The sequence below is a fragment of the Carex rostrata genome, chromosome 4, assembly GCF_964058835.1.
Source record: "Carex rostrata chromosome 4, lpCarRost1.2, whole genome shotgun sequence".
NCBI classification, from domain to species: domain Eukaryota; kingdom Viridiplantae; phylum Streptophyta; class Magnoliopsida; order Poales; family Cyperaceae; genus Carex; species Carex rostrata.
Genome location: NC_135921.1, coordinates 8,787,859 through 8,815,733, shown reverse-complemented (window position 1 = coordinate 8,815,733; position 27,875 = coordinate 8,787,859). Strand labels below are relative to the sequence as shown.

At 33.8% G+C, this 27,875-nt stretch overlaps 2 protein-coding genes and 1 non-coding gene across 3 annotated transcripts; all 3 read right to left on the bottom strand.

The window, feature by feature from the left end:
- Positions 1-2,204: 2,204 nt before the first annotated feature.
- On the bottom strand, positions 2,205-2,277 carry TRNAK-CUU (transfer RNA lysine (anticodon CUU)). Its single transcript has one exon. It is a non-coding gene; the product is annotated as a tRNA-Lys (tRNA).
- Positions 2,278-3,220: 943 nt separating this feature from the next.
- LOC144553081 (eukaryotic translation initiation factor 3 subunit I-like) lies at positions 3,221-6,674 on the bottom strand. The gene is made up of 8 exons (XM_078301158.1): positions 6,322-6,674; positions 6,013-6,228; positions 5,801-5,928; positions 5,329-5,448; positions 4,245-4,334; positions 3,949-4,035; positions 3,759-3,838; positions 3,221-3,557 (listed from the first exon to the last, which is right to left on the bottom strand). Exons 1-8 carry the CDS (start codon positions 6,503-6,505, stop codon positions 3,482-3,484), a joined length of 981 nt encoding a protein of 326 aa, XP_078157284.1. The 5' UTR covers positions 6,506-6,674; the 3' UTR covers positions 3,221-3,481.
- An 8,478-nt stretch (positions 6,675-15,152) lies between these two features.
- Positions 15,153-20,841, bottom strand: LOC144553075 (beta-fructofuranosidase, insoluble isoenzyme 1-like). The gene is made up of 7 exons (XM_078301149.1): positions 20,609-20,841; positions 19,336-19,344; positions 18,197-19,083; positions 17,895-18,053; positions 17,049-17,290; positions 15,662-15,755; positions 15,153-15,480 (listed from the first exon to the last, which is right to left on the bottom strand). The coding sequence occupies exons 1-7, from the start codon at positions 20,796-20,798 to the stop codon at positions 15,292-15,294; spliced, it is 1,770 nt and encodes a 589-aa protein (XP_078157275.1). The 5' UTR covers positions 20,799-20,841; the 3' UTR covers positions 15,153-15,291.
- Positions 20,842-27,875: the final 7,034 nt, after the last annotated feature.

Below are 27,875 nucleotides of genomic sequence, written 5' to 3'. Positions count from 1 at the left end.
AATGACACGAACACAATTCTATTTAATGTTTCATTCGGGGTCTGTCAAATACCATGTTCCTAGAACATGTATCTATGTGATTAAAATGACATCTCGTGTCAGGTGGTTTGTAAAACTTAACCATCTTTTAATCCACATGCTAACCTTATCGCGGTAATTAGTGTTCCTGCTAATTACCTTAGTTAGTGACTTTTAAGAGTATATATTATCTATATTATGGAGTTTCACAATTTCAGCCATGAACTCGAAATGATCCATAAATTCAATAATACTCAGGCAACAAAATGATATATAAATAAACATTCAATTCATGAACAAAGCTTTATGATAATTTATCGTATTATTGACTTCTAGATTATTACAAACTAACAAGGGTATACTCATGCTCGGCTCATTAAGTTAATAGACCATTAAGTTAACGGACGAGTTGATATTGAGCGAGTTGATAATGAACGAGTTGTTAGTGAGCTTTTAGCGAACGAGTTATGAGTTATGAGCAATTTACTCACCCTTAGACGAACAATAGATTTGAATAGCTGACGTGGTGGTGTGACATGAATACCTTCCTTATTAGGGTCCCCGAGGGCGAATCCACTCCAAATGAATGAGGTCAATTCATCCCAGTTTATTTTCAAAATTTACGTATTTATACATGATTTTTTATATAGTTTAGACTAAACTCCTTTGGATATTGTAAATTTGGCTCTCATATAAAAAAAAAGTTATATAATTGATCCTTATATTTTAAAAGTCTAGCTCTGCCTCTGAGTCCATGAAGGAGAAGATATGGTTAGTCGCTGAGCAAGGAAATTTTGGGATCAATCGAAGGTGACATGTGTAGCGGGTCTAGTTATTATTTTCAAATTCTTTTGTATCAAGTTCTTATAGTTGTTGAAAATTAGTGCCTACAACATACAAATTTAGAATACATTTAATACTTAGTAAAATTTGTTGTTTATTTAGTGTCCAAAATAATGAGAGAAATATTTGCCGTACTATTGGAGAGTCTATGCAATAGTGCAAATAAGATACGCTGAAACTTTAAATCTTTCTGAATTACCGGTATATATACATATATATTTGCTATGTAAATGCGTACTACATTTCCAGGAGATGTAGTATGCACTTACATTTTTCTGAGATAGTCACGAGAGATTTGTTGATTTTGCAAGAGATATTTGCATTGTCATCGATGATCCTATATCCGGTGACAATAAGATTCTGAACTCAGGCAAATATGATCCAGACCCGCAGATTTTTTTTTTATCCCAATTAGATATGTTCGGCGAAGCTACAAGCTTTTCTAGAATCTGTAGGAAAAAAAAATACATGTTCTTTGAGATTCTGCATTTGATAAAAAAAAAAGTTACATGAAAGATAAAATACGGGCGGGGTAGCAAATATGTCGATTACATATTTTATTTTATATAAGATGTGTTTCTGAGGAACAAATTTAAATTTTCAGTATAAACACAGTTTATGATTCTTTTTCGTTGTTAATAAGAAAAAAAAATGCCTCTGTTTCTTTTTCTAAGAAAAAACAAATTTAATGATTTTTAAAACACATTTAATCAAATCTTTCTTTCCTAAATCTGATGAAAAAATATTCTTTAAGATTTTACATTGGTATAAAATAAATAACACGAAAGATAAATTACGGTGTCGTAACAATAAGAGTATTATTAAACTAGTAATCGTGCCCGTGCACAGCAATGGGAGCAAATTATGTAGTAGAAATCATTAAGCTCCTTAATAAGGAGGAGAGATAATTTAAATCAAATTTGTAGAGAAAAATAGTTAAATACTATATTTATCTATAAGAAAACACATGTGAACTCTAGTGTATTAGTAAATTTTTTGGCACCAACAGAACCTAACTGGGTTCGAATCCCGCCTTCAGCAGAAAAAAAGAAAAAGGGTGCACCTCAGTCCGCAGGTGCCGTGCGTGGTTCAGAGGCATGTTCCACGGGTGCGGCGCACGGTCTACGGGCACTGGGATCATATGCGGCGCAACCAGTGCATAAGTGTTGAAGCTCATATTTTGGAAAATTCATCTATGTGCGATCTGAAAATTCAACGGCTGAGCATCATTCCGAAAAAAAACACCCTTGCAGAATATAGACATTAAGCTAGAGCACCGTTGATTCCCTAACAAATCATCAATGTGAAAAAACTGTCTAGCGGGAATCATAAAAAAGAAAACCCGCCCACCGTGGGGCTCGAACCCACGACCACAAGGTTAAGAGCCTTGCGCTCTACCAACTGAGCTAGACGGGCTTCTATGAAAAATGACACCTCTTTCTTTACTTGATAAAAGTTAATTGGTACAGAACTACAATTCTACAGAACCTCCAATTTGGGGTGTAAATGGATATTATCCGATTTTGTCCGAATATTTGTATCGGATGTAAACGGATATTATTCAATTTCGTCCGAATCCAAATCTGTATTTGTATCTATATCCAAAAGATTATAATGGATATATGATAATTTTTTTTAACTATTGGTAAGTATTTGTATCCGACCGTTTACAACTCTAAACCACAACAAATATACTCTATGTTCTTAAATTGATTCGTTAAATTGTATATACATACCAATGATTTATTAAACTACATATATATATTTAGATGAACAATATAAAACTATGACATAATTAGTGATTAATGTTTTGATAATATAATATATATTTTGTAACTAACAATTCTATTATGAAAAATATTATATCTAATTTATGAATGAAAAAAGATGTTTATTTATTAGAATATACATTAGTAATTTATTTTGAATTATCCGAATTATATTTATATTTGTATCCGTCTGTTATCCGATCCGTATCCATGTCGTTTAATATCCAATTCGTATCCATATCCGAGACTATTCGTATTCATACTTGTATCTGACAAATTATAATGAATAAGAATACAATTTGAACACTATTCGATCTGTATCCGTATCCAAAAAATAAAAATTACAATGGATAGTTTGACCACTGTCCGATCTGTATCCGACCGTCACACCCCTACCCTCAGGGGTCAAAATGTCCAACTGTTTTCTTATTGCTAGCTGACGATATTCGTTCTAGCTGATGAACAATTTTGCTCATCCAAACATTATATACGACAACTAGCCAGTATGATTCTTTCTTTCAACTTTTCTTAAATTGAGGCGGTATAACATTAATCATTCTTCTGTTTTTTTTACTGCATATGGGATTTAAAAAAAATCCGGTATTTTAACTTCATTGCATTACAAATAATATAAAGACATGCCATACAAATTAAGCAAAGTTAGTCACTCAAGATCCATTTTGTTACCCTAAATAAAGATATCAAAATTTGAAATCATTCAAAATACAAAGCCTTCTGTTCTAGATGTACATCTGTAATCCAAGAGCTCTTCACGAAATATTTCAAAATTTTCTTTGAACAACACCACATTGTCATTATGTCATGTAATGACAACCACACTGCTTGCACGTCTACATCCGGATGCTGAAGTACTCGGGGTCAAAATGGTGCAGCCTAACGTATCCATCTTCGCCACCGCTCGAGAAGCTTTTATGATTTAAAAGAGAAAATACCCTAGTTAGTTAGCATCAAACTTTTCTTGTTCTTTTTCTCTCCTTTCCCCATTTGGTCTTAGAATGGTCCATACAGAGTGTTACCAGAGGAAACAGGATTAAATGCAGGATCACCACAAATGAAATTTGATAAATTTGGGTGAATAATGATAATAAAATGCTCATTAGAACTCACCTCCTTCCATCCGGATTAAAGGCCAAGGCATTTATTGGTCCAAAGTGGCCCTTTACTCCACCAATCTCGTCTTGTAGAATCTTATAAAACAATAGAAAAGGACAAGTCATCAATTAGCATTCTACAGTTGTACACAAAATGAAACAATAATTCAAATTATCACTAAAGTTTCTATTTTAAAAAAAATAACCTTGTGATAAAACTTCGCCTCAAATTTTCCGGCACGACGGTCAGTCATTGTCACATTGACTGCGTCCTGACCTCCACCAATCACCACCTGAAATTGATACACCATGTCATATTCTATCAAAAACCCTACAAAATACCAAAACTTACCACCTCTCTTGTTCATCTAGAAGAATAAGGTATTTCTTACATCCTTGAATGAGACAAGGATAGGGCTAACTATTATAAGGGTATGTATGCACAATATAGTTCATTTTGCTGGTTTGTGTAAAAATATTTGTGATAGTAAAATGTACTCACATGATCAAGGAGGGGAGAAATTGCGCAAGCATTAACAGGACGATCCATCACATACGTCTTCAAAAGTGTCAGGGTCCTTGAATCCCAAAGCTAACCCACAAACGAAGAAAAACAATGTCAAACAAGGTACTCCTGCAGCATTATGCTGGACTTGGTCATAACAAATACACAGTGCAACAATAATAAAATCATTCAAGCATCACCAAATTGATTCAAGAGCCCATTCATCCAAACGTTGTCTATCAGGTTCCTGCTATAAATTTTGTTTTAATATTCAAAAAACACTTAAAAAAACTACTACTCAATTATGATTCTATTACGAGATTACAAATTCACCTTGCTTTAAGTGTTTATCCAATAATAGTGTACAGTGAACCTGTCAGTACTAACAGATTCTCCACCAAATTGACTATGCTACCCGATATTCCAAATATACCTCCTTACCTGTATCTGACATGTATCTGATACGAATACGCGTGCAATATGTGTACAATTCGTATATGATACTACAGATGGAGTATCTACTATTTTATCATAGGTTGACGCAAGACAAGGTCTTTGATGCCAGCCAAAGGAAAACTCCTAGCACTGGGAATAAGTCCGGAATAATAGTGCTTGGGGCCTTCTATAATAATCTGAGCAGACCAATAGAGAATGTTGTACATTCTGGGACTAACTAAACACCAATGAGACCAAACACAAATCAGTCCACCACTTCATTTAATGCTACTACAGTTATCTTTAGTGGGTATGGGCTCCCCTTTCTCCCTCCAGTCTTCGAGTCGTGTAACTTTTTTTTTTCTGTTTTTCTTCTTCTTGTGTGTATTTTCACTAATGTCTTCTGTAAGTTTCTTACTACATCTGCTGTTTTTTTAAATTTTGCTATGTCTTTAATCTTCTTTCGCTTGCTCACAAATTTAATTGGTAGGTTTTTATATTTATAAAAATAATTCAAATTACTCATATTTTAAAATTATATTTCATACTATATATCAAATATCAATAAAAATATAAATACATACATACAACATATCGTATATCCAAAATATAAAGTGTCAGTACCCATGCAGCATAGTATTCTAACCTTGGCTGATTTATCACCAGAGCCTGTCAGGAAGTGGGACTTGTCAGCAGACATGCACAGAGAAGATATTGTTTTCTGATGGCCACTCTCTTTATCTGATTCCTTCAACAGTTGCCCGGTCTGTGCACCACAACAGATCATAAGAAACAATTGTCAGATTATATGGTCCGAAATATAAAAGAGGTAATGTATGACTTTTCAAAACATATTTCTTTTACAAAGCAAACAATATATTATGCAGCAGCTGCGTTAGTAACATACATGTTCGACCATGCTTGGACATTTTACTAATATTTTTGCTTTTTGTTCTTTTCTAGGAATGATTAGGATTATAGCTAATCTCGCAGAAGTGATATTTCTAAAGTCCAACTTGAAATGATTGGTGGCCTGGTCACAGTGATGGTGTTTAATTAAAGTTAAGTGAGCTTAACACAGTTCTCATTTGATCGGATGTTAAGAGATAAGAACAAACCTCAGAATCCCAGATGCGAATGACAGAGTCCTCACCGGCACTTATAATGGTCTTGTTTAATGGACCCCATACAGATCTGTTAATTCTCCCTTGTGGGCCCTTGATTGTCAGTACTGAATCACTAGTCTCTGCAACAAGAATGAAAAAATAAGACTAAAGAATATATAGATTGGGAGTGGTAGCATGAAGGTAGGAGTAGTAATTAGAATTACGGTCTGATGGGTGGGGAGCAATGCTCTTGACTTGGATAGTAGATGGGTTGCCCATAAAGGGGTCAGTAGTGATGACGACAAGCTTGTCGCCGATAGAGAAATCAACGGAGCGGGCGGGTGAGTTGAAGTTGAAGGAGTAGAGCTGGGTGCCGGTCTGAACATCCCATAGCTTAACGGTCTGATCAGCAGAACCAGTAATGAGACGGGTAGAGTCACCTTGAAGCAGAGCAGTAACATGAGTTAATCATTTTATGGTAATTGAGAGAAGATAGATAGATAGATAAAGGGAATAGATAAAATAAGTAATACGTGAAACGTCGCAGCACCAGACAGCTCCGTTGTGGCCGCGGTAGGTACCGAGCCTCTGACCGTCGTCGGCGAACCAGACAGTGGGAGTGTGATCCTTAGCGCAGGAGAAGAGGAGATCGCCTTCTCTGTTGTACTTGAGAAATGTCAGAGGCCTCTCATGCCCTTTCATCAATATAGGCCTCATTTTGTCTAAGTTCTTCTTCTTCCTTGGTTCTGTCGACGACAAGTTGGAAGCAGCGGCGGTGGCGAAAGGACGAATGGAGGAGGAGGCCGTGCGGGAACTAAGTGAGATGGGTCAAAACCCTAGGCGGTAGTTTCCAATGGGCTCTAGATGCGTAGCTGCAGTGGTCTTTTTATTGGGCTTTTCTGGGGTTTCTTTCTCTGATTTTACATCTACAGCGGAGATTGCTTTTATATTTCTAATTTGATGTATTAGTTGTTAATAGAATTGTTGAGATGTAGCCATATAGTACAGTTTTTAAATTAGCAAATTTGTTTTAAAAGAAATTCTTTCTGTCAGGTCCAGATTCCTGACAGAATTTTTTTTATCTCAATTGAGATTGAGCAATTTCGAATTTAGGAGAATAGAAAAGATAGAATTGTTTCTCAACTAACTATAGCCTTGAACACAAGAATGAAATTCACAAAAAATGTTTATTTTTTTCATAATCCGAATCCATACAACAATTTGCCTTATATAGGCGATGCATTTACAGAAAACGGATCTAAATTCAGGTTAACAGATCTTGCTAATGCTTATCAGAATTTTTTTTTCTTTTTTTGACAAAAAAGGCAAATAGCCCATTGCATTAGCAATAGCAGTTCTTTTGTACAAACACCACCTACTGAGAATTTCATAACATCAAAACACCTCATACTTATTAGCTCCTACCAACATAACACCTCCTGCTGAATAGATCATACCAGCAAGACACTAATCAAAAGCAAACGATATCCAATAACCTATTACAATCCAACTTGCCTCGAAGGGCACACAAAAATCAAATTGTACCTAATTATAAAAAACTGTGCTAAACTCCGTAGCATAAAAAATACCTACTTCTCAATTTTAATCCTTATGTTCCATCACCCCTATTCTGGAATATTGTCATCCTCGATCATGCTCAGCTGAGCCGAGCCCCCCCCCATTCATGCAGTGGAAATGCTTGTCAAAATGACACCTCAGCATAAAGATCCGCCCCGTTATTCTGACAAACTCAACTAACTTCAACACCTAAACTACGCCTTCTTGTTGGTGCCAGCTTCCTCTATTAATTCTGGGTGTTGGGCCCCCCATGTCAGTTGCAGAAGCTCCCCGCCCCATTCTTAAGTGCTGACCTCACTCGCAGAGACACATTCTTTTTAATGACTTTGCCTGAGTCGCTGCCCAATTTGCCCGTTCCTTCCTTCTTCTTCAATGGTTTGTTTGAATTGTAAAGATAGCCAACGGCTATTCCCAAATTGGAATTGGTCTGTGACACTTTCTTATTGACACGCCAAAGGAAGGACAATTACTATTCGTTGCCAAAGTATTAATTCTTTCTCCCAAGCACCCTACTAAGAAAAAAAAAACTCCATTTTCTATATTTTTTCTTTGATCTTTCGCTTCCAGCCGTGTTTCGTCTAAACTCATGCCTCATTGGATTCGCCTGTCTATTCTCTCTATTTTGAGATCTTAATTGCTGGTTTATTTTTTTGTAAATCGTCATGGTCGACTGTACAAATATCATCAAGTTGCGGCGCTTCCTTGCTGTGGATCGAAGATTTCAATTTTGAACAAAAATCTCTAACTTGGTGACACCGCGACGGTATTGCATAGTCGTTTTTTGGTATTTTTTTATGAATTTTTAATTCTCAACGAAGATTTAGGTTTTATTAGCTTGTGTTGTGCTTCTTGATCTTCCGGGTGATTGCTATAGAAAATGAACTTTGTAGAAGTGATAAAGAAAAATCTATTAGGGTATGTTTGGTTGCAAAACAAGAATAGCTAGAATAGCTCTTTTGTCATTTATCTTATTAGAATAGTCAAATTCAACTTTTTGTAAGGATAAGCTATTCTAATAAGACAAAAGAGTTAAATCCACTATTCTAGCTATTTAACCCCATTCAAACAAAGACAAGCTATTCCGAATATCCTATTCTTACAGGGGCGGAACTAGAAAATTTGAATAGAGGGGGCTAATCTATAAAATGTAATATTGTAAAAAAGGCCAAAAAAAATTGTGATTAGTGGGAATTGAACCAATGACCTTTCAAATACTAAATAGAGCTCAAATCACTAAACTACCATCACATATTTGTTATTTTATGAGGGGGGCTAGTGTTGATTTTAACAGTTGAGATCAGAGAGCTTTTTTTATGATGAAAATATTGTATATCTTCTCTTGCTTTCTCTTTGTACACGGCTTATATAGCCAGAGTTTAACGGTAAAAAAATCCTAACGGTACAGTCCCTAAAAAGGAATAAATAAATTGAAGCTCCTTAAATGTGAGCTCTTTATTTTTCCTAAAAAGTGCCTATGACGAAAATACCCTCACGGGTCTAAGGCCTTTATTTCTCAACACTCCCCCTCAAGCTAGGATTATAGAGATCATATAATCCTAGCTTGCATGAAATATTCTCGAAAACCTTAGAGCTTAATCCTTTCGTAAATATATCCGCTAATTGATCTTCACTCTTGACAAATGGAGTTTCGATTTCTTGAGTTTGAATTTTTTCTCGGATATAGTGGCAGTCCACTTCAATGTGTTTGGTACGCTCGTGAAAGATTGGATTTGCCGCAATGTGTCTTGCCGCTTGATTGTCACAGAACATTTGCATTGGTTCATTAGCCTTCACATTCAAGTCGGTCAACACTTGCTTAATCCATGTCAATTCACTTGCGGTTGATGCCATGGCTCGATATTCTGCTTCTGCACTTGATCGCGCCACGACATTTTGCTTCTTGCTTTTCCATGTGACTAAATTTCCGCCTACAAATGTGCAAAAACCGGTGGTCGATTTTCTATCGAAGCTACCGGCCCAATCTGTATCGGAATAGCCACATATTGCATTAGTACCATTTTTCCTCATCCAAATTCCCTTTCCGGGAGAACCTTTTAGATACCTTAATATTCTATCAATGACATCTAAGTGAGGTGTTCTTGGTGCATGCATAAACTTGCTAATTTGACTCACGGCAAAAGCAAGGTCCGGTCTAGTTACGGTTAAATAAATTAATTTTCCTACAAGTCTTTGAAATTGGTTGATATCACTCAATGGTTCACCATCTTCGGTATTGAGCTTTATATTGGTGTCAATTGGTGTGATAGCTGGTTTACACCCTATTTTTTCGGTTTCTTTGAGCAAATCAAGAACATATTTTCTTTGTGATAAAAATAGCCCTTTTGTAGAATGAGCAATTTCTATCCCAAGAAAATATTTTAATTTGCCCAAATCCTTTATTTCAAATTTTTGTTTTAAGTTTCTTTTAATACCTTCAATTTCTTTTTGGTTATCTCCGGTTATAATTATGTCATCAACATAAACCAAAACCACGGTGGTACCATTAGAATTATGCTTTGTAAATAAGGATGAATCGGCTAGACTCATTTTGAAATTACAAGATAATAAGAAATGATTGAGTTTACCATACCATGCCCTTGGAGATTGTTTTAATCCATAGATTGATTTTTTTAACCTACAAACAAGGTTAGAAATTCCTTCTTTTTTGTGACCGGGAGGTAAGGACATATAAACTTCTTCCTCGAGAGTTCCTTGGAGAAATGCATTTTTTACATCCATTTGGTGTAAATTCTAATTTTTATTAACCACAATGGAAAAAAGAATTCTCACCGTATTCATTTTAGCTACGGGTGCAAAAGTTTCATGATAATCGATACCGTATGTTTGGGTATAACCTTTGGCTACTAGTCTAGCCTTGTAACGTTCAATAGTCCCATCACAATTGTATTTAATTTTGTACACCCATTTACACCCGACCGGTTTCTTATTTTTTGGTAATTCACACAATTCCCAAGTTTGATTTTTTATTAAGGCATGTAGTTCTTCTTCCATTGCTTTATACCAATTTGGATCCAATTTTGCCATCTCATAATTAGTTGGTTCTTCTATTTTTGACAAAGAGTTTAAGAATGCATAATGTTCATGAGAAATATTATTGTAGGAAATATAATCTTGTATGGGGTATTGTACCGAATATGTGACAAAATCCCTCAATCTTGTTGAAGGTTGAATTTGTCGACTAGATCTTCTTAATGGTATTTCTTCCACTTGGACTTCTTCATAATTCTCATTTTCTTCGGTTTCTTCCGATAATTGCTCGTCTTCTTCGGATTCTTGATTACCTATCTCAACATTTTCAAGAAAAATTTCTCTTCTTTCTAGATTAGTAACACAAGGTACAACAAACTCATTTGACAATAATTCATTAGAGTGATGTTCTTCATTTTTATTATAAAATGATTCATTCTCAAAAAAAATTACATCTCTTGATATGTAGAATTTTCTTGTTTTAGGATCATAGCATTTAAACCCCTTTTTTTCAAGAGAGTAACCAACGAAAAAGGTTTTTATTGAGGTGAAATCCAATTTATCCATTTTATTTTTATGAACAAAGCAAGTGCAACCAAAAACTTTCAAATGATCAATATTCGGTTTTTTTTATTATAAAGTATTTCAATAGGACATTTAAAATCTAGGATGGCACTAGGTAACCTATTTATCAAATAGGTTGCGGTGAGGACGGCTTCCGACCAAAAAATCTTTGGAACATTATTTTGAAATAAAAGCGTTCTTGTCATCTCAAGTAGATGACGATTTTTTCTCTCGGAAATACCATTTTGTTGGGGGGTATAAACGCAAGAAGTTTGATGAATAATACCTTTTTGTTTTAAAAAATTTGAGAAATTTTGATTTACAAATTCCGTTCCATTGTCGGTTCTAAGAGTTTTGATTTTTTTATTAAATTGAGTTTCTACAAAATTTACAAATGTTTGAAAATGAGAAAAAACTTCACTTTTATTTTTCATCAAGTATATCCAAGTTGTTCTTGAAAAATCATCAATAAATATAACATAATATCTAAAATCATTGTAAGAATTTACGGGAGCGGGTCCCCACACATCGGAGTGAACTAGCTCAAAAGTTTCATTACTCTTAGAATTTGAGTTACAAAAAGGAAGTTTTGTATGCTTGGCAAGCTTACAAACTTCACACTTGCTACAATCAATATTAGTAAAATTAAACATATGTTTAAGTATCTTGTCGGAAGGATGTCCCACCCGCTTGTGCCAAAGTTCACTTAAATCCTCATTTTTCCTAGTGTTGAAAATAATCTTGTTGCTATTCAAAAAATACAATCCATTTTCTAAGAAACCTTCACCAATCTTCTCCTTGGTGAAAAGATCCTGAAAAATAACATTTTTTTCTTTAAAAACAATTTCACAATTCAATTCTTTAGCAAGCTTACTAATAGATAATAAATTTACGGAGCAATTTTCAACATAAAAGACATCTTGAAGAAATTTTTTAGGGAAAATACTAATCATGCCCCATCCTTTAATTCTAATTTTTTCATTATTTGCAACAGTAAAAAATTGTTCATTATTAATTGGACGATAATTTTTTAACAAGTTTTGATTCCCGATCATATGGTCGGTAGCACCGGAATCAAGGACCCATTTGGTACAATTTTGCGGTGCATTTTTGGTTGTAAGTCCTATAGTTAAACACCTAAGTTCATGATCTATATTTAGAAGGTGTTCACTGGCTCTGTTTTTTTTTATGCCTTCTACCAAATTTTCGGAGCAGATTTTATAATATTCTGGGTTGGTTTTGGTTTTAATGTTTAATTGAGATAAGAATGGACCTTGGCCCATTTTTTGGCCCAGTAATGCAGACAACATGGACTCTAGTCTGTCCAGTCTTGTGGTTTCGCTACAACCTGGCTCAACCCGTGAAGAATGCACGACTTCTTCTCCATTCGGGTCCCCTTTCGCAGAGATCAGCCCCTTCTTCTCCGCCTCTTTCGGATCTAGGTTTTTGAAGAAGTTTTTCTTCTTCGCCGCCTCTTGATTCCGATCGTTCCTCTTAGGTCGGAGGTGGGGATGAAGTACCCAGCACTTCTCTTGAGTATGGCCGTCCCTCTTACAGTGCGAGCACCTCTCTATCTCCCCCTTTCCCCTTCCTTTGGCATAGAGGTGTTGGGCTGAGAAGGCATGAGCCTCCGGCTTCGGGTTCAAGTCGGAGGTCTTCATTGCAACTCGCCTTGTTGCCTCTTGCCGGATACGGGCTGTCACATCGTCATATGTCAATTTCTCTTTGGAGAGGAGGATCTGAGCTCTAACGGCTTCGTAGCTCGAATCAAGGGCTGCCAGAAATGTGTAAATTTTATCCATCTCTTCTCGTTCTCGGAGCACATTAAGGTCAGTGGTTGGTGGTCTGTACAGTTTGAGCTCTTCGTATTTGGCTGTTACAAGTCCGATTAATTCTGGTATGTCTCTTGATTCTTGAGTAATTTTGATGATTTCGGTTTTTAGTTGGTAGATTTGAGAAAGATTTGTTGGATCACTAAACTGCTTCTCTATGGCTTGCCATAGCTCTGCTGCTGTCTCGCAAGCCCAGAAGGAAGTGGTTAGTTGTGGATCAATTGAATTGGTGATTAATGTCATTGCTTGACTATCTATCACATCCCATTCTTCTTGATCATCCTCCCCCTGTGTGGGTCTTATTTTGCTGCCATTGACATACCCGAGCAATCTTTTTTCTTTGAGAGTAACTCTGGCTGCTTTGGCCCATTGTATATAGTTTTTTTTCATTCAAAGGGATATTGGTTAATTTCTGAGATGAATTGAAATCGGCTTGATGCCTGATTATTGTGGTGGTTTCCCTTGGATCTCGAAGAATTTCTGCCATTTTGACAGTGCCCTTTTTTGAATTTTACTTGGTTGAGGGATCTTGAAGAGATTTTGCGGAAGCCTTAGTTTGGATCAGAAACGTGCTCTGATACCATGTTGATTTTAACAGTTGAGATCAGAGAGCTTTTTTTATGATGAAAATATTGTATATCTTCTCTTGCTTTCTCTTTGTACACGGCTTATATAGCCAGAGTTTAACGGTAAAAAAATCCTAACGGTACAGTCCCTAAAAAGGAATAAATAAATTGAAGCTCCTTAAATGTGAGCTCTTTATTTTTCCTAAAAAGTGCCTATGACGAAAATACCCTCACGGGTCTGAGGCCTTTATTTCTCAACAGCTAGACTATATAAAAATTCAAAAAACTAAAAAATTCGACTAAATTTTAATATACATAGTTACTAATTTTAAAATCATAGGGTGGCTTAGCATCCTCTACGACATACATAAATCCGCCCCTGTATTCTTACTACAACCAAATATACCCTTAATATATATAATTGTAATTTCCAAATGAGGTTTTTTTCTTTTTGGGAAAGAGTTTCCAGATGAGGTTGGAATATGACAAAAGAAAATCTTCTCTTAGTCGATTTAAATAACTAATTTAACTCAATCTTTTTGTTTGAGGGAGTCGTGTAGGAGCGCGTAGAAAAAAAAAAAATAGTAGGTGGAAGTCAGAAAAACAGAGGAAAAAAAAATCAGAGAGATCACTTGCGTGACGTTAAAAGAAACTAAAACTAATTTCACGATTGCAGTGATTAAGAAATTTTGACTGAATTAGTTTTTAATATTGTCCAGTCGGCAGTATTTAATTTCTTTTGAGTTGTACGGATGGAGATGCTCTAATGCATTTAATTTAATTGTTCAAGAATATTTGAACCAATTTTTTTTTTATATAGTTCAGACAGTATCGATCTGACCCAACCAACGGTTAATTCCAGCTGGATTCATTAAGGAAGAGTCAAACTACTTGATATATCCCAACTAGTTTGAACTTGATTCAGTCTACCTCTTTTCACAATTAATGAATGAATGCATGAAGTACAATTGAGAGCTGCTGAGCTGTGAATAAAGCTAAACATCTTTACTCCTATCTAAGCATCCACATAAAAGTTATATCTAGGCAACCATGAACTTTTTTTTCTGTATAATTTCATGTTTTTAATTAATTTACAATGATAACATTATTGCGGTGAACCCTGTTCAACTTAAATATATCACTAGTTTTTGTTTCGGAATTCAATTCATTTTTTATTTTTCCGACAAATTAAAAAAGGAATTAGGATACTGATTTTGATCGTCCAAACAAAATTGTCAATATTTTGCCCAATGCAATGTTCATTTTTTTTTTCGCTCAAAAAGAACAAACCGGTACATTTGAAGATTAAATAACATTGCACGATTTTTAAAGCAAAAAAAGAAAGAGTGAATCCTATACTATACGAAAGATTGGTAAAATTTCTTAAACGATAATTAGCAGCCCTCTAAGAAAAATATGACAAAAAAATTGCAAACTCGTGAAAGAATGTAATTGACCTGGATCTTTCATGTTATTTTTTCTAACCTCAATGTAGGACTTGCACGGAGAGAGCCGTTTCTGCTTTGATTTTAGGAGGAGGTTTAAAATCTTCCAAGTTTGTTTTTGTTTATCTTCTCAATGGTTTGAATGCGCAATGCATTATACTTGAAATCTTCATCCATTTTACCAAATTTTCTTCAAAAGACCAAAATTAACTAACTTATTAAGTTCCTTTTTTTTATATATATAAAGCAACTGTTGCTTAGACAACGACTCCTAGCAACATTTTTCTTCTTTTCAAATTGGAGAGCCACATGTATGTAGCCTTAGAAAACCAATTAAGTTTCATAGGGGATGAAAGAAAAAAGAAACAAGTTACGTAACATATATTGACAATGAAATACAAATTAAAACTTTTATTGTAGCCTTGGAGACATACCGTGGGAACAATCGAGTAAGACGAGTGTATTCAAATTCAGACAATTAATTCTAACCGACAAATAAAATTACAGAAACCGCATTCGAAATTAAAACTCTAAGCGCCGATATTCATCAGTGGTTTGTTCAACTCCCAAGCAGCAAGATTTGTGACCTTAATATCAGCAGCGCCATTATTGAAGATGAATAAATGTGCATTATCGCCTTGAGCAAGTGTGGGATATACCCTTGATGAAATCACCGTCTTGCCATCTGCCCCGAAACTCTCCACAACCGAGTGATCAAGCTAACACATATCAAATGAAAAAAAAGGGAAAATAGACCGAGTTAGAGAGGATTAACTAAAATTAGAAAATGTATACATTATATGTGTGTTGCAATTTACATAAATGGGTGTTGATAAAAAACCAAATGTGAATTTTCTTATATCTATTTATGAAATGAAGAAAGAAGTTTAGTGAACATACAAGAGTCCTCAGAGAGATCGTGCTAGACTTGGTTAGGTCGTAATTGACATAGCCAGCGAAGGTTGGTTTATACTCGTTTGGTGCCAGAGTAGATCTGTTTGTTTAAGGAAGAAGAAAAACATAGATAATTAGCCAATTTTAAACATTATAATATAATAACTTAACAATAATGACATATTATGCAGATTTCACACAAAAAAGGGTTAAACAGGGGAGTTCAATATGTAATTCATTATCCTTTGACAGTTTGAATGCACCTTCAAAAATCTATCTAGGTGTTTCTGCTTGAAAATGGAATTGCAAGGTGTATGATTGTGATGTATACTTAGAAAACTGAGAAAGTATAAGCATGCAAGTTGACCTTAGAAGATGCATACCACACCAACTAACTAATACCTATTTTGGGATTTTAGTGTGACCCGTCACTATCCCTTTTACCTCAAACAGATGGAGGTGTGGGGGAGAAAATACAATATAAAAGAGCTACCTACAACTACAACTACAACTACAACTACAACTACAACTACAAGCACTGTTGGATGTCACAATCTAATGCACCCGGTTATTGGGCCTCTACTGGCCCATTATCTATTCGTTATAAAAGGCATCCAACAATTGCTGGTTCCAATTCCATTTCCATTAACAATTGGAGATAGTCACCTGTCAAAAGGATCCCCTAGTGGCTAGTGGCTACTTCAATTATCCCTTCAAAAGGGTTATTAATGTACAAAATATGGAAACAAGCGTGCGCATGAAACATCTAGGCACCATTAATTACTACTATACTAACGGACCACTTTTCTCTACAAGTGTTGCAATTATTGGCATGGGGAATTGTCATTTCTTTTTATTGAGTGAGGTTATGATAATATGCATAGTGCCAAACAGTCCGTATTACAGACTCATATATTTATTTTCAAAATTCAATCAGTTGATCTGCCTTAACCTTTCAACATGAGCAGCATATGGAAATATATTTGTAACCAAATTTTATATTTTTTACTATTATTTTAAATTGGTTAAAAAAACATTTGATTTGAAAATTCTGGCAGAAAGTACCTATTTTTCTACCTAATTATTTTTGTTGTTTTTGTAAAATTTAGTTTCCATCCATATTTTCATATGATGATCATGTTTAACGGTTTAGATTGATTGTTTGAACTTAAAAAAAGAGAGATATAGATCTATAGCACGAGTTTATTCATATATGCACATTACTATAATCTCATTTTTTTTTTGATCACTGCCCGTAGGCTACACACTCACCCCACAACTCACTCCCTAATATCTTTTATTAGAAAGGTGTAGGTTTGAAATCCGGATTGATAAATTTACAGTTACAGGTGAAAAAAATGTAGAAGTGAAAAAATGAGAAATGTGAACATACTTGGTGGGATCGTTGCACATGAGCACCACGTATTTGTCCTCTGATTTGAAAACCCTGAAAAAGACGGCCGTTTTCTCTCGCAAATCGGAAGTCGCCAAAACATATAGACCAAAGGGACCAACTCCGCCTTTCACATCTGCACCATTGATTTTACAGAAAGCCTGTGCATCGTACATATATTTTGGATCGAACGGCTCTGCGTAGTCCAAGCTTGAAACATCAAATGTCACCTCTACATCAGCCTATTGTAGAAAAATCCTATCAAGTTAGAAAAATCTTACGACCGACACCAGAGTTCAAATTGAATTTTTATATCTAAATAATTAATTATCAGTCTAGGTTGAAAAGTGAGAATCCAAATAATAGGTTTGGAATTTTCATTTACTCTTCCTTTTGAAAGGTCCATGAAATTAAGGTAATGGACAGACTTCTCATTCAAATCAGAGTACAGACCCATTCAGTTGGATTCTACCAAGCAAATTTTTAAATAAACATCTTTCATAAACAAATTGGCAAACTAAAGACATTACTTGATATCCTACAACAAAGAATAGGTTATTAGAACTTAACATTTCTTTTTAAAAAGTGCACCACAATTTATGATCGTTGTACCCATAACCTTTGTAAAGCCAAGTACAAAAGAAGATGCGCTAATCTTCAACCCCATACAACATCTTCTAATTAAATATATCAAAAGCGCATTTTTGTCAAAAGGCAAAACAAAAGTAACCTTCAAATTTTAAGGAAGTTAGGTTAGGTAATGGATACACACTACATACCTCAATCTAATTAACAAATCAAATTATATATATAACTGGTCAATGTTTATATTAAAATGATATATACCTGAGCAGTTTTAATTCCTGTCAGTTCCATGGAGCCTCCTGCCTTGAGCACCTTGTTTTTAAGACTGATTTGTTTTCCCCTGAGAGAATTGAGTTCCTCCACTGGCCACTGCAAGAGCTGTTTTCCACTTGGATCAAGCCATAGTGTCCTTGGGATCAACTACAATCACACAACCAAAATAACAGATAAGGAAAATAACGTAAAAATTTAAATATGAATTTACATACCAGTCAATAAAATAATTATATAATTTCAGTTGTTAAAAATTTCAAAAAGGAAAATGTTGGAAATAAATTAATTACCTGAACTCCAGCCCAGCCCTTCATGTTGTCTTCATCAGTGGTATCAGACTCATTTGCCCATCCCCACAGAATTCTTCTCTTTTTAGCCGGGTCGTAAAAAGTCTTCGAGGCGTAGAAATTGCCGTAATCGTACCTCAACCCGTGTTTGTTATCGTTGGATGTGCCATCCGGAGTGTATCTATCCCTTTTAATATCATACGTACCAATAGTATAGTACTCGTATCTGTCCAAGTCCAAACTAGCCTTGAGGACATGTTTAACACCCTTACCCATCACTGACGTATCAAGACCCAATAAACCCTTAGCAGACACCGGGTAAAAATCAGGGCACTCCCACATACCCGTTCCCCTCTTGGCGTGTAACGTGTGGCTCGCTTTGACCCATTTCTTGAAATCCTTGCTCCGGTACAAGAGAGCCTGGCCTTTCAAGTCCCATTTGCTACCGACCACAAGCCTCCAATGCTTGTCTTCTGGGCTATACCAAGCGGTTGTTGGGTCCCGGAATGCAGTTCCATTGACTCCTGGTCCGATTGGAATAACCGGGTTGTAATCGGGTTTGTCCCATTCAGTCAAGTATGGATCGGACAAGTTCTTGGGATATGCTACGTTTTGTACTTGAGTCCATGCTATGTTATTCGGGTTACTATCATTTTTTGCTATAATACCAGTATACATGATTGCCGGCGTGCCATCTAATAAAATTGTGGCTGAGCCCGACCAGCAACCGAATTTATCAAAGGGTTTAGATGGGTAAATTGCGGGTTTAAGCGCAATCCAGTTGATTAGATCCTTTGATACTGAGTGGGCCCACACGATGTGGCCCCAAACGGCTCCTTTCGGATTGTACTGGTAGAACAGATGGTAGTATCCGTTGTAGTACATAGGCCCTGATCATGTTTACATTTGAACTCATTAGAAATTAAAAATATTAATTTATTAGGTTTAAATAATATCTGTATCAATGTTGTTTTCTTTTTTTCTTTTTTCTTTTTCAGTTAAAAAACTTGAGCTAGATTGTGAATACTATAAGCTCAAATAACACAATTTCTAAAGGACATGTTAAATAATTAGTAGAAAGGAATAAACTTATATACAGGTACTTTTTAGCAAAAAAATAAGGAAGTACATGAGAAGCATACCATTTGGATCTGGTCGACGTCATTTGTTGAAGACACCACAAAGTTTCCCCCATGAAAGCGAGATAAGAAAAAAGTTAGATATTAGAAATTGATAGGATCTTTGACAAGTAAATAATAAATGTTATAAACAAGTGATGCTTGAATCCTGATCACATCTTTATTGAACTTAACTTTAATAGCAACCACATCTTTTTTTTTTTCATGGAAAATATATAGTTTGTCATTACATATTACTACGAAACTACATACTAATAATATTAATACAAGTACGGACCAATCTGTGCTATGCATAGTACCTTGACCTCACTCAAAAACAAATATAATTTTTAAGAGAAACCAGTTCAGTACTTGTATTTCTACTATAACTTTATTTTCATTTTGTAAATTTCTTCCATTATTAGTGGACATTAACATTTCTTTTAAGTTGTGGTAGACACTAAGAGGGACGTGAGGCGGCGCCTATAATAGCGGCGCCAATTCTAACTTTTGTGTTTATTAATAAGAGGATGGTTCAAATGCCTCCATCATGTCTCTATCTCTCTCTATTATTTTCAAAGTTCAAACAGTCGATCCGAACCGCTCAACCTAACCTCCATACTAAAATATGTTTGGAGACAAAATTTTATATTTTTAGGAATTTTTTTACTATTTTTTTTTAGATAGGTACAAAATCAGTAAATCTGAACCATCTAAAAACAGTATTTTTGTACCTATCTAAAAAAATAGTAAAAAAATTCCTAAAAATATAAAATTTGGTCTCCAAACATATTTTAGTATAGAGGTTAGGTTGAGCGGTTCGGATCGACTGTTTGAACTTTGAAAATGATGGAGAGAGATGGAGGCATGATGGAGGCACAAAAATATGGAGGCATTTGAACCCTCCTCTATTAATAATTAGATGCCAAGCTGTCTTCATGGATTAATTATTCAAAGCCTAGGGGAATATTATTTTATTTAGTTTCTGACACCCAATTCATTTATGCCACGTCACCTAAACAAAATGAATTATCTATTCCTTTTTTGAGTCAAAGCCCGTGAGCAAAAAAAGGCATTTTTAAAAAAAATAATATAGATACAGTTGGTACGTAATTTACCATTTACTGAGATTTTGACTTCTACAATTCCCAACAAAATTTCGACGGGCTTAAAAAAAAAAAATAGGAGCTTTGACGTAAATGAGAGGAGTACCAAACAAGAACACTTAAAAGAAATCTCAAATCTGTGAAAGATATATAAGAGAAGGTAAGAAGAGAGAAGAGGTGTAAATATGTACCATTAATCCAATTTGAAGGAGGCCTGAAATGGTAAACAGCTTTTAGCGCAGGACTAGTAACAGCAATTGTTACATTGGAATCAGACTCTTGTAATTTCTTGTGAACAACATGAGAACCCAATGCTTTCTCACAAAAAACCAATAATAGAACAACCATCCATTTCCCTATTTCTCTATTGGATAGTCTCATCTCTCTCTCTCTATCTCTCTCTCTTTATGTGAATTAGAGAGGTCTAATAGAGAAAAGGGTATATATAGACGAGTGGATAGAGAGAGAGAGAAGCTTGGTAGCCTCTACCAAGTCATTTTCAAAAAGAGAGAGAGAGAGAGAAAGAGAAGTCTGACACTAAATTCCTTTTCTAATAGATTAGTCTTTTGTCAATGTATTACATGGATGGGAGGTTGAAACAGACAATGGAAGCGAGTGACTTTGAATTTTCATTTTTACTTGTATTGGGAGGTGTCTTATATTATAACCTTTCAACGGATTGTTTCGTTAATAGAATTATTTACACATCAAACCAACCGTATTCTGATATTCCCAAGATTGCAACAATGCTATAATAATTAACACAATAATCAATTTGAACCAAATTGAATAGTTTAAGGGGTTGATTGAACAAAAAAAAAGGACATTGATTGAATCAAACACAAGAATTGGAGGGCTAAAAAACAGACTTTCCTCTATATATTTTTAAAATTAGACAGAAATTTCACAGTACTTACAGTACTTAAATTCTTTAAAAATAATTTAATGAAATTGTACTCAAAACTTTGACTTTGAATAAAAGGTATATTATCCGTATATATATCCACATCATAGCGTAACTGAGGAGGCACACCCAGAGGTGAAATTGCAGGGAGCTTTCTTCATTGAAAAAAACCCAAATAGAAATCAACATCCTTGCGCAAAGCTCCAACTCATTATATTTCATTGGAATTTTTGACAACACTAAGGCATCTATAGGGAGTTTGACTAATACAAAATCAGTGTCATTTTAGCTTATATAAAATCAACTCTAAAACTTATCAAATTGACTTCGAATGACTAATTCAAATCGTTTAAACCGATTTACATTATGAGTCATGCGTTTACATACAATTTTTTTTTTATATTTTCGAGTTATTTTAGTATCAAATCAAGCGGTAAAAATATTAAAAAATAAATGTATTAAAAATAACTTAAAAACTCACACATTTGACCGTTTGACTTAATACTAAATAAATTCAAAAAGTTATAAATTTTGCATGTAAATGCACAACTAATGAAGTAGATGAGTTTGAACGGTTTGAATTCACCGTTTGAAGTCAATTTGATAGATCTTAGAGTTAGTATTATATAGGTTGAAATCACATTATACTAGTCAAACTTATCTGCAGGGGGTTCGCACCATTTCTTATTTTGTAATAGTCAAAATGAAAGAGACCGTGGGGATTGGTGACTTTGCTGTGTTAAGACCAGATTCTCTGCGACTCTTTTGAATATCACAGTATATGTGGCGAGTCATAAGTATCAGGATCTGGACTCTTCTATCAACTAGATATAATCACACGGTTTGTTGCCTTAAATTTAAAGAATATATGAAATTCCTTTTTGAACTTAGTTTAAGGGTCGTTATATACGGTCCCACACGTCCGTTCGACGCGGCTGGACGCAATATTTCCAGAATTTTAAAATTTTGTTGGGTGGCGATTTTCAAATTTATATAAAATCGAGAAGCACCCACCTAATGTTTCTCTCTGTGGGTTTTTTTCAAGTAGAAAAGTGTCAACTTTTTGGAATACAACGTTTGGATTAATCTAATACACACAATAAGACAATAAGTTATCAACTCACTGCTGTTTTTTTTTTTTTAAAGTTTTAATTTATGATAAAATTTGAGTTTGTTACTTTATTAAAAAACTTCTGCAAAATCAGAAAAGGCCTTGCAGAGCTAGGACACGAAAAGGATCAGAGATAAATAAATCATATATACTTATGTCAACCCAATATCGACTATTTCTAACTTGAACTTGTTTCATACGAGTATTCTTTTTTGATTCAAAAATAAGACAAAGTGAATTCTAATATACAATATAAGATGATTTCTTATTAGAATTCAGACGGGATAGAATCCCATATTATTGGTTGGATTTAGCTTACCCAATTTCTCAAGTATCGAAGTCAGCCCTGTTGAGTGGCTTAGTTATCTCTTTGTTTTGTGTTCTGCCTTGGGTCCGCAATCTAGAATAAGTGCTAGATAGCTGCTATCTGTTCTAGTTTTCTATTATGGTTGTGATTGTCCTGCATATATATTACTTCCTTGATCTACTGTTGTAAGGGTGTAATGTTGTGAAACTAGGTGCATTGATCTACTGTTGAAGAATGTAATTTAACTTTTTTCTTCAATGGAAGATGGGCTTCGGCCTTTTTAATCAATAAAAAAATGTCAACCCAATAATAATTAATTTGTTTCTGTTCATCTTACATATACTTATTACGAGCCATGCATAATATACATGGGATCGGTAAATTGGAAAAATCATACCTTGATCAAAATGACGATGGGTGATCACAATTGTACCATATGAATCATGCCATGATCAAGTCGTGTTGTAACCAAATGAATTGCATTTACTTATATTTAACAAAAAAAAAATTGTTTATTGAAAAAAAATTCAAAATAACTTCAAAAAATATGGAACGATTCTGGAAAATTTCAAAATGAATAACTAATAATGGAAAAACGTTTCTTGTGGTATCTCGCGTGTCTTCATATCATTCTGTGTTGTTTTCTGTGTTTTATTGTGACCAAGGTAGTTTTTGTGCCGTGTTTTTTTGTTGAGAAATAATCATGACACACAACACATGATTCATGGCATGTAACTAACACCGTGCTATACCGTTCCGTGTTGTAACTAGCTCCAACATACCCATTTTTCCACTCTAGGAATAGGGGAGATTAAAATTTAAAATGCACGATGTTTGATCGGAGCATGAACTCAAATCTTCACAATAATAAACTCAAAGTAATATGTTACAAGTACAAATGTAATAATTTATATCCTTATAGGTGTCAGAAAGTACAATAGAGAATTAACAGTTATGATTTAATCCCAACCGAACCAAATTAAAGATTTTGGTGCCGATTTAAATATAGGGAGTCTGCTTTTAAGATCCTTGTTAGAGTTAAAGAACAATATGAATTTATCTATTACATTCTCAGATAATTTGAGGAGATACATATTATAATTTATGAGTGGCTAAACTATATAAAAATTTAAAAATAAATAAATTAAAGATATATAGAGAGAGAGAGGTTGGCTACTCTATTTTCATAAGCATGTGAGGGCATATGCTTACAAGTCATTTTTGCGTTTTTAATGTCCAAATAGTTGGTCTGAGGCGCTCAACATGTTTTCCATATTATAATGTGATTGGAGACCAAATTTTATATTTTTTGAAATTTTTTTTACTATATTTTCAGAATTTTTTAAAAATGGGTTTTTCATATATTTTTTTATTTTTTTTAATATTTTTATGATTGTTTTGCAAATTTCTGAAAAATAGTAAAATTTTTTTTAAAAAAATATAAAATTTGATCTTCAACCACATATTAATATGGAAAACATGTTGAGCGCCTCAGATCAACTATTTGAACATTAAAAACGTAAAAAATGACTTATAAGTATATGTCCTCGTATGTTATAGAAGTAAAGTGTTCAACCTCTATGCACACATGATTATAATTTTTTTAATTACGAAAATGACTGAGCATCTCTAAGATCTATATACAGATCCGCCTGTTCGTAATAAAGAGAATGGGGACAGATTCCTACTATTTAATGGTAAATAATCTCACCAAACTCTTCTTTCAGAATACCAATGTCATTTCCCAAAACATTTTATGGTTAGATTTACATTTACTTATATTCTATCTATAATCCCATGTGCTCTGCTCATTAATAAGTGCAAAGGAAAGTTGGAACCGACCCAATCACATGTTGAGTAATTATTATTATTATTATTATTTAGTCTTATTTAATTTTTTTTTTTTTTTTGCTTTTAAGCCTATATAGGCTATAGCCGACTAGCCGTAGGAACAGATCACGCTTTGCTCAATAGTACTCCTTTTTATTTATTTCAACAGGTAGGGCATCTTTGTTCTTAACAGCCTCGCTTCTTGAGAATAAAATTCAGATCAGAAAATTATTTCCAAGAAAGTACATAGAAACGACTTATTTAAATGTTACTCATCTTATAAGAAATTTAGTCAATATTAATTTATAATGCCTGATTTGACGGCACTGTTCACTGGTAACTTTAATTCAGGGGTCCGCCACTTGAATTTCTTAATTATATTTTCCTGTAGACTTGAAGAACTGTAATTAAGCTAAATGTCCCCACATGGTCGGTGAACCCCACTAATTTCAACAAACAAAACACATGACTTATATCTGATTTTAGAGCATTTACATTGATAATTTCATTTGTTATTTCAAGAATGTATCATAATTTTATAAATAAAAAGATATCTCTTAATGTAGTTGCTTTCAAAGAACCATATTGACAAAAATATAAATTCTTAGTTGCTCATCCATCTCAAAAGTAATTTCTGAGATATATGATAATTTCTTTTTCAATTTATGAAATCTAAAAGTAATCAAAACTAATTGGATGAGTACAGTATTTTTTAAATTAACTTTAATTATTTATATTATAATTTCAATCTAATTTTATAAATGTAGATATTAAAAGTCCTATAAAAGTTAACTCCTGATGATATCAGCTGATTCCATCCTCCTATTAAACACATTTTCAAGAAAACACCGGTTATTTAGAAATACATATATTTTTTAATCATAAACTTTTGTTAGAGGGGAAAACCTAATATCGGAAAATTTAAATTCCATTTATTTTAAACTTTTTTTTAGAAACATTTTAAACTTAAACGCCCCCCTAATAACTTCTTATCAAATGATAATGTTTGAAATTTGAGTAATTCGAGTTTATATATAGATAAATAATTATCAGTAATTCTCTCTTGTTTATGGATCATTTTTTATTGACACTCTAATCAAAATAACTACTTGGAATAAGAAAAATAAGGGACTATATATATATGTTAACATAACCGAAGGTTACTTATGATTTTTTATTCTTTAACAAACAAATCAAAACTGGAGATCACCTTAATTAGCTACCACGTTCTATATCGTAAAGGCCACTTTGCAAATTTTATTGGAGCATTTTATTTTTTCTTCACCTAACCTATGTCGTTGCTGTGAACTATATATTTAATTAATCCAAGGATCTCTTATTTTTCCTTCAGTATATACTGACGCAGACTATAATTAATTTTCATCAGATAAAAGAGAATACTCAATTAAAAAGTACAAAAACAATAAAAAAAAAATTTAGTAGAGAATGAAATTACCATTAATCCAATGCTTTGGAGGTCGGAAATGATAACCTTCTGTGATAATAACAGCAGAATCTCCAGCCAGCGAGTTCTGTAGATGGGAATATACAACATGAGATCCTTGTACCAGTGAAGCATGAAGAAATATGCATGCTACCACCCATGTCAGAAAAACTCCAAGCAGAAAATCCATTTTCAGGAATTTTGTGGATGACATGGTACAATGGGTGGTGACAGAGATAGAGAAAGACAACGGGAGATGAAGAAATCAAGAGATTAAACAACCGGTTTTGTAATTAGAGTTTAAGAAACTATTCTTTAGTGGCAAATAGACAAATAAAGATAATTAAAGCTGTCTAATAAGGGCAATACTATTTTTGGGAGTTGATTCATGATAATTATATTTGTTCTTATCTAATTATTTTTTGTTATGGATTTTGTTCTTAACATAGCGAATATTACTCCCAAAATAACATCGCAAGCCTATAATTATCTAACATACAACAAATGCTTCCAGCTAATAAACATCTGATAATTATACATACCGCGGATGTTGATCTAAACGAGTGAACGTTGCTCTTAAAATAGCATCATTTTGTTAATCATCTTCATCATATAGAGATTGTGTCAAAATTTCGGTATAAAGAGATCAAGAAAACGTATATAATAGAATCGAATTGTATTATTATTTTTCCAATAAGTTTAAAATTAATTAAGTATCAATTAGATTCATTCAACACATCATTAATAAACATCCAGTATTGAATAAATTAGTTTGCAAAAATGAATTTTGTTGTAACTAAAAATAGGTAAGTAGAACCATAATAAGGTAGCATATTGCCATCTTGCAGAAATTGTGGTTATTTTTTTTTTGAAGTGGTATAAATATAAATTTCGGTCTCTATACTTGGTATAGTACCCTTCAACTCTGCTTAATAAAGAATTCAACACCGGTGTAATAAAACTTGTGTTCTTGAAATACGTACCGTTGTTAAAATTTTTGAACAATATTTCTAAATATCCCATGGTTAGCTAGAGTTTCAAATTCTATCATTCATATCTTTTTTTGAAAACTTGATAGTAGCTACCAAAGTTCGTAAGAGGGAATCGAACTCTTGACCTTTGAATATAACAATAACTCTAAGACATTTTTTTAGTCAATTGTACTACCTCTCATTTCTCAAACTCTATCATTCATATCAGACTGCATGAAAAGTGACAGTAGCCGAAATTTGAGAATTTGACTGTAATTTTTAAGCAACGGTCGTCATTTTAAAGTAGTCCTTCGATTTCTGCAAATCCGTGGAATTTCACAGTCATATATTATCATTTTTTCTTTTCTTTTCTTGTGATTTACTGCGATTTGCACAGAAATCTGCTGGTTCCATATCCCAATTAAAGGGCCCCTTGACAGCAATGCCATTTACCATATCAGAGAAGGCTCAATGATCGATGCATTCTTAATTTATTATTTTTTAAAGCTTATTAAGATCTGTGCATGATCCACGAGGCTGTTGCACTTTACAAATTATGATCAATTTAACATCATTTTTTTTAATGTATGATTAGTAGGGAATTCGTCTGCACCCACCACAAGAAAAAGAAATATCATTTTCTTTGTACCAATATCAACACCGTAGATTAATGGATAACTTTTTTTTTTTCGTTGGTGACGTGCATTCTTTATTTTTCATATATTTGTCTTTCAAGTCAAGCATGCTTAGATATATATATTCAATAATATGAATGCATGGAGATATATTCAATGTGAAATTGTATTAAAAAAACGAAATTAAATCATTCACGATATTGACCCTCAAAATCTTCTCGCTTAGCTGTTCTATGCATGACAACGACAATTTATA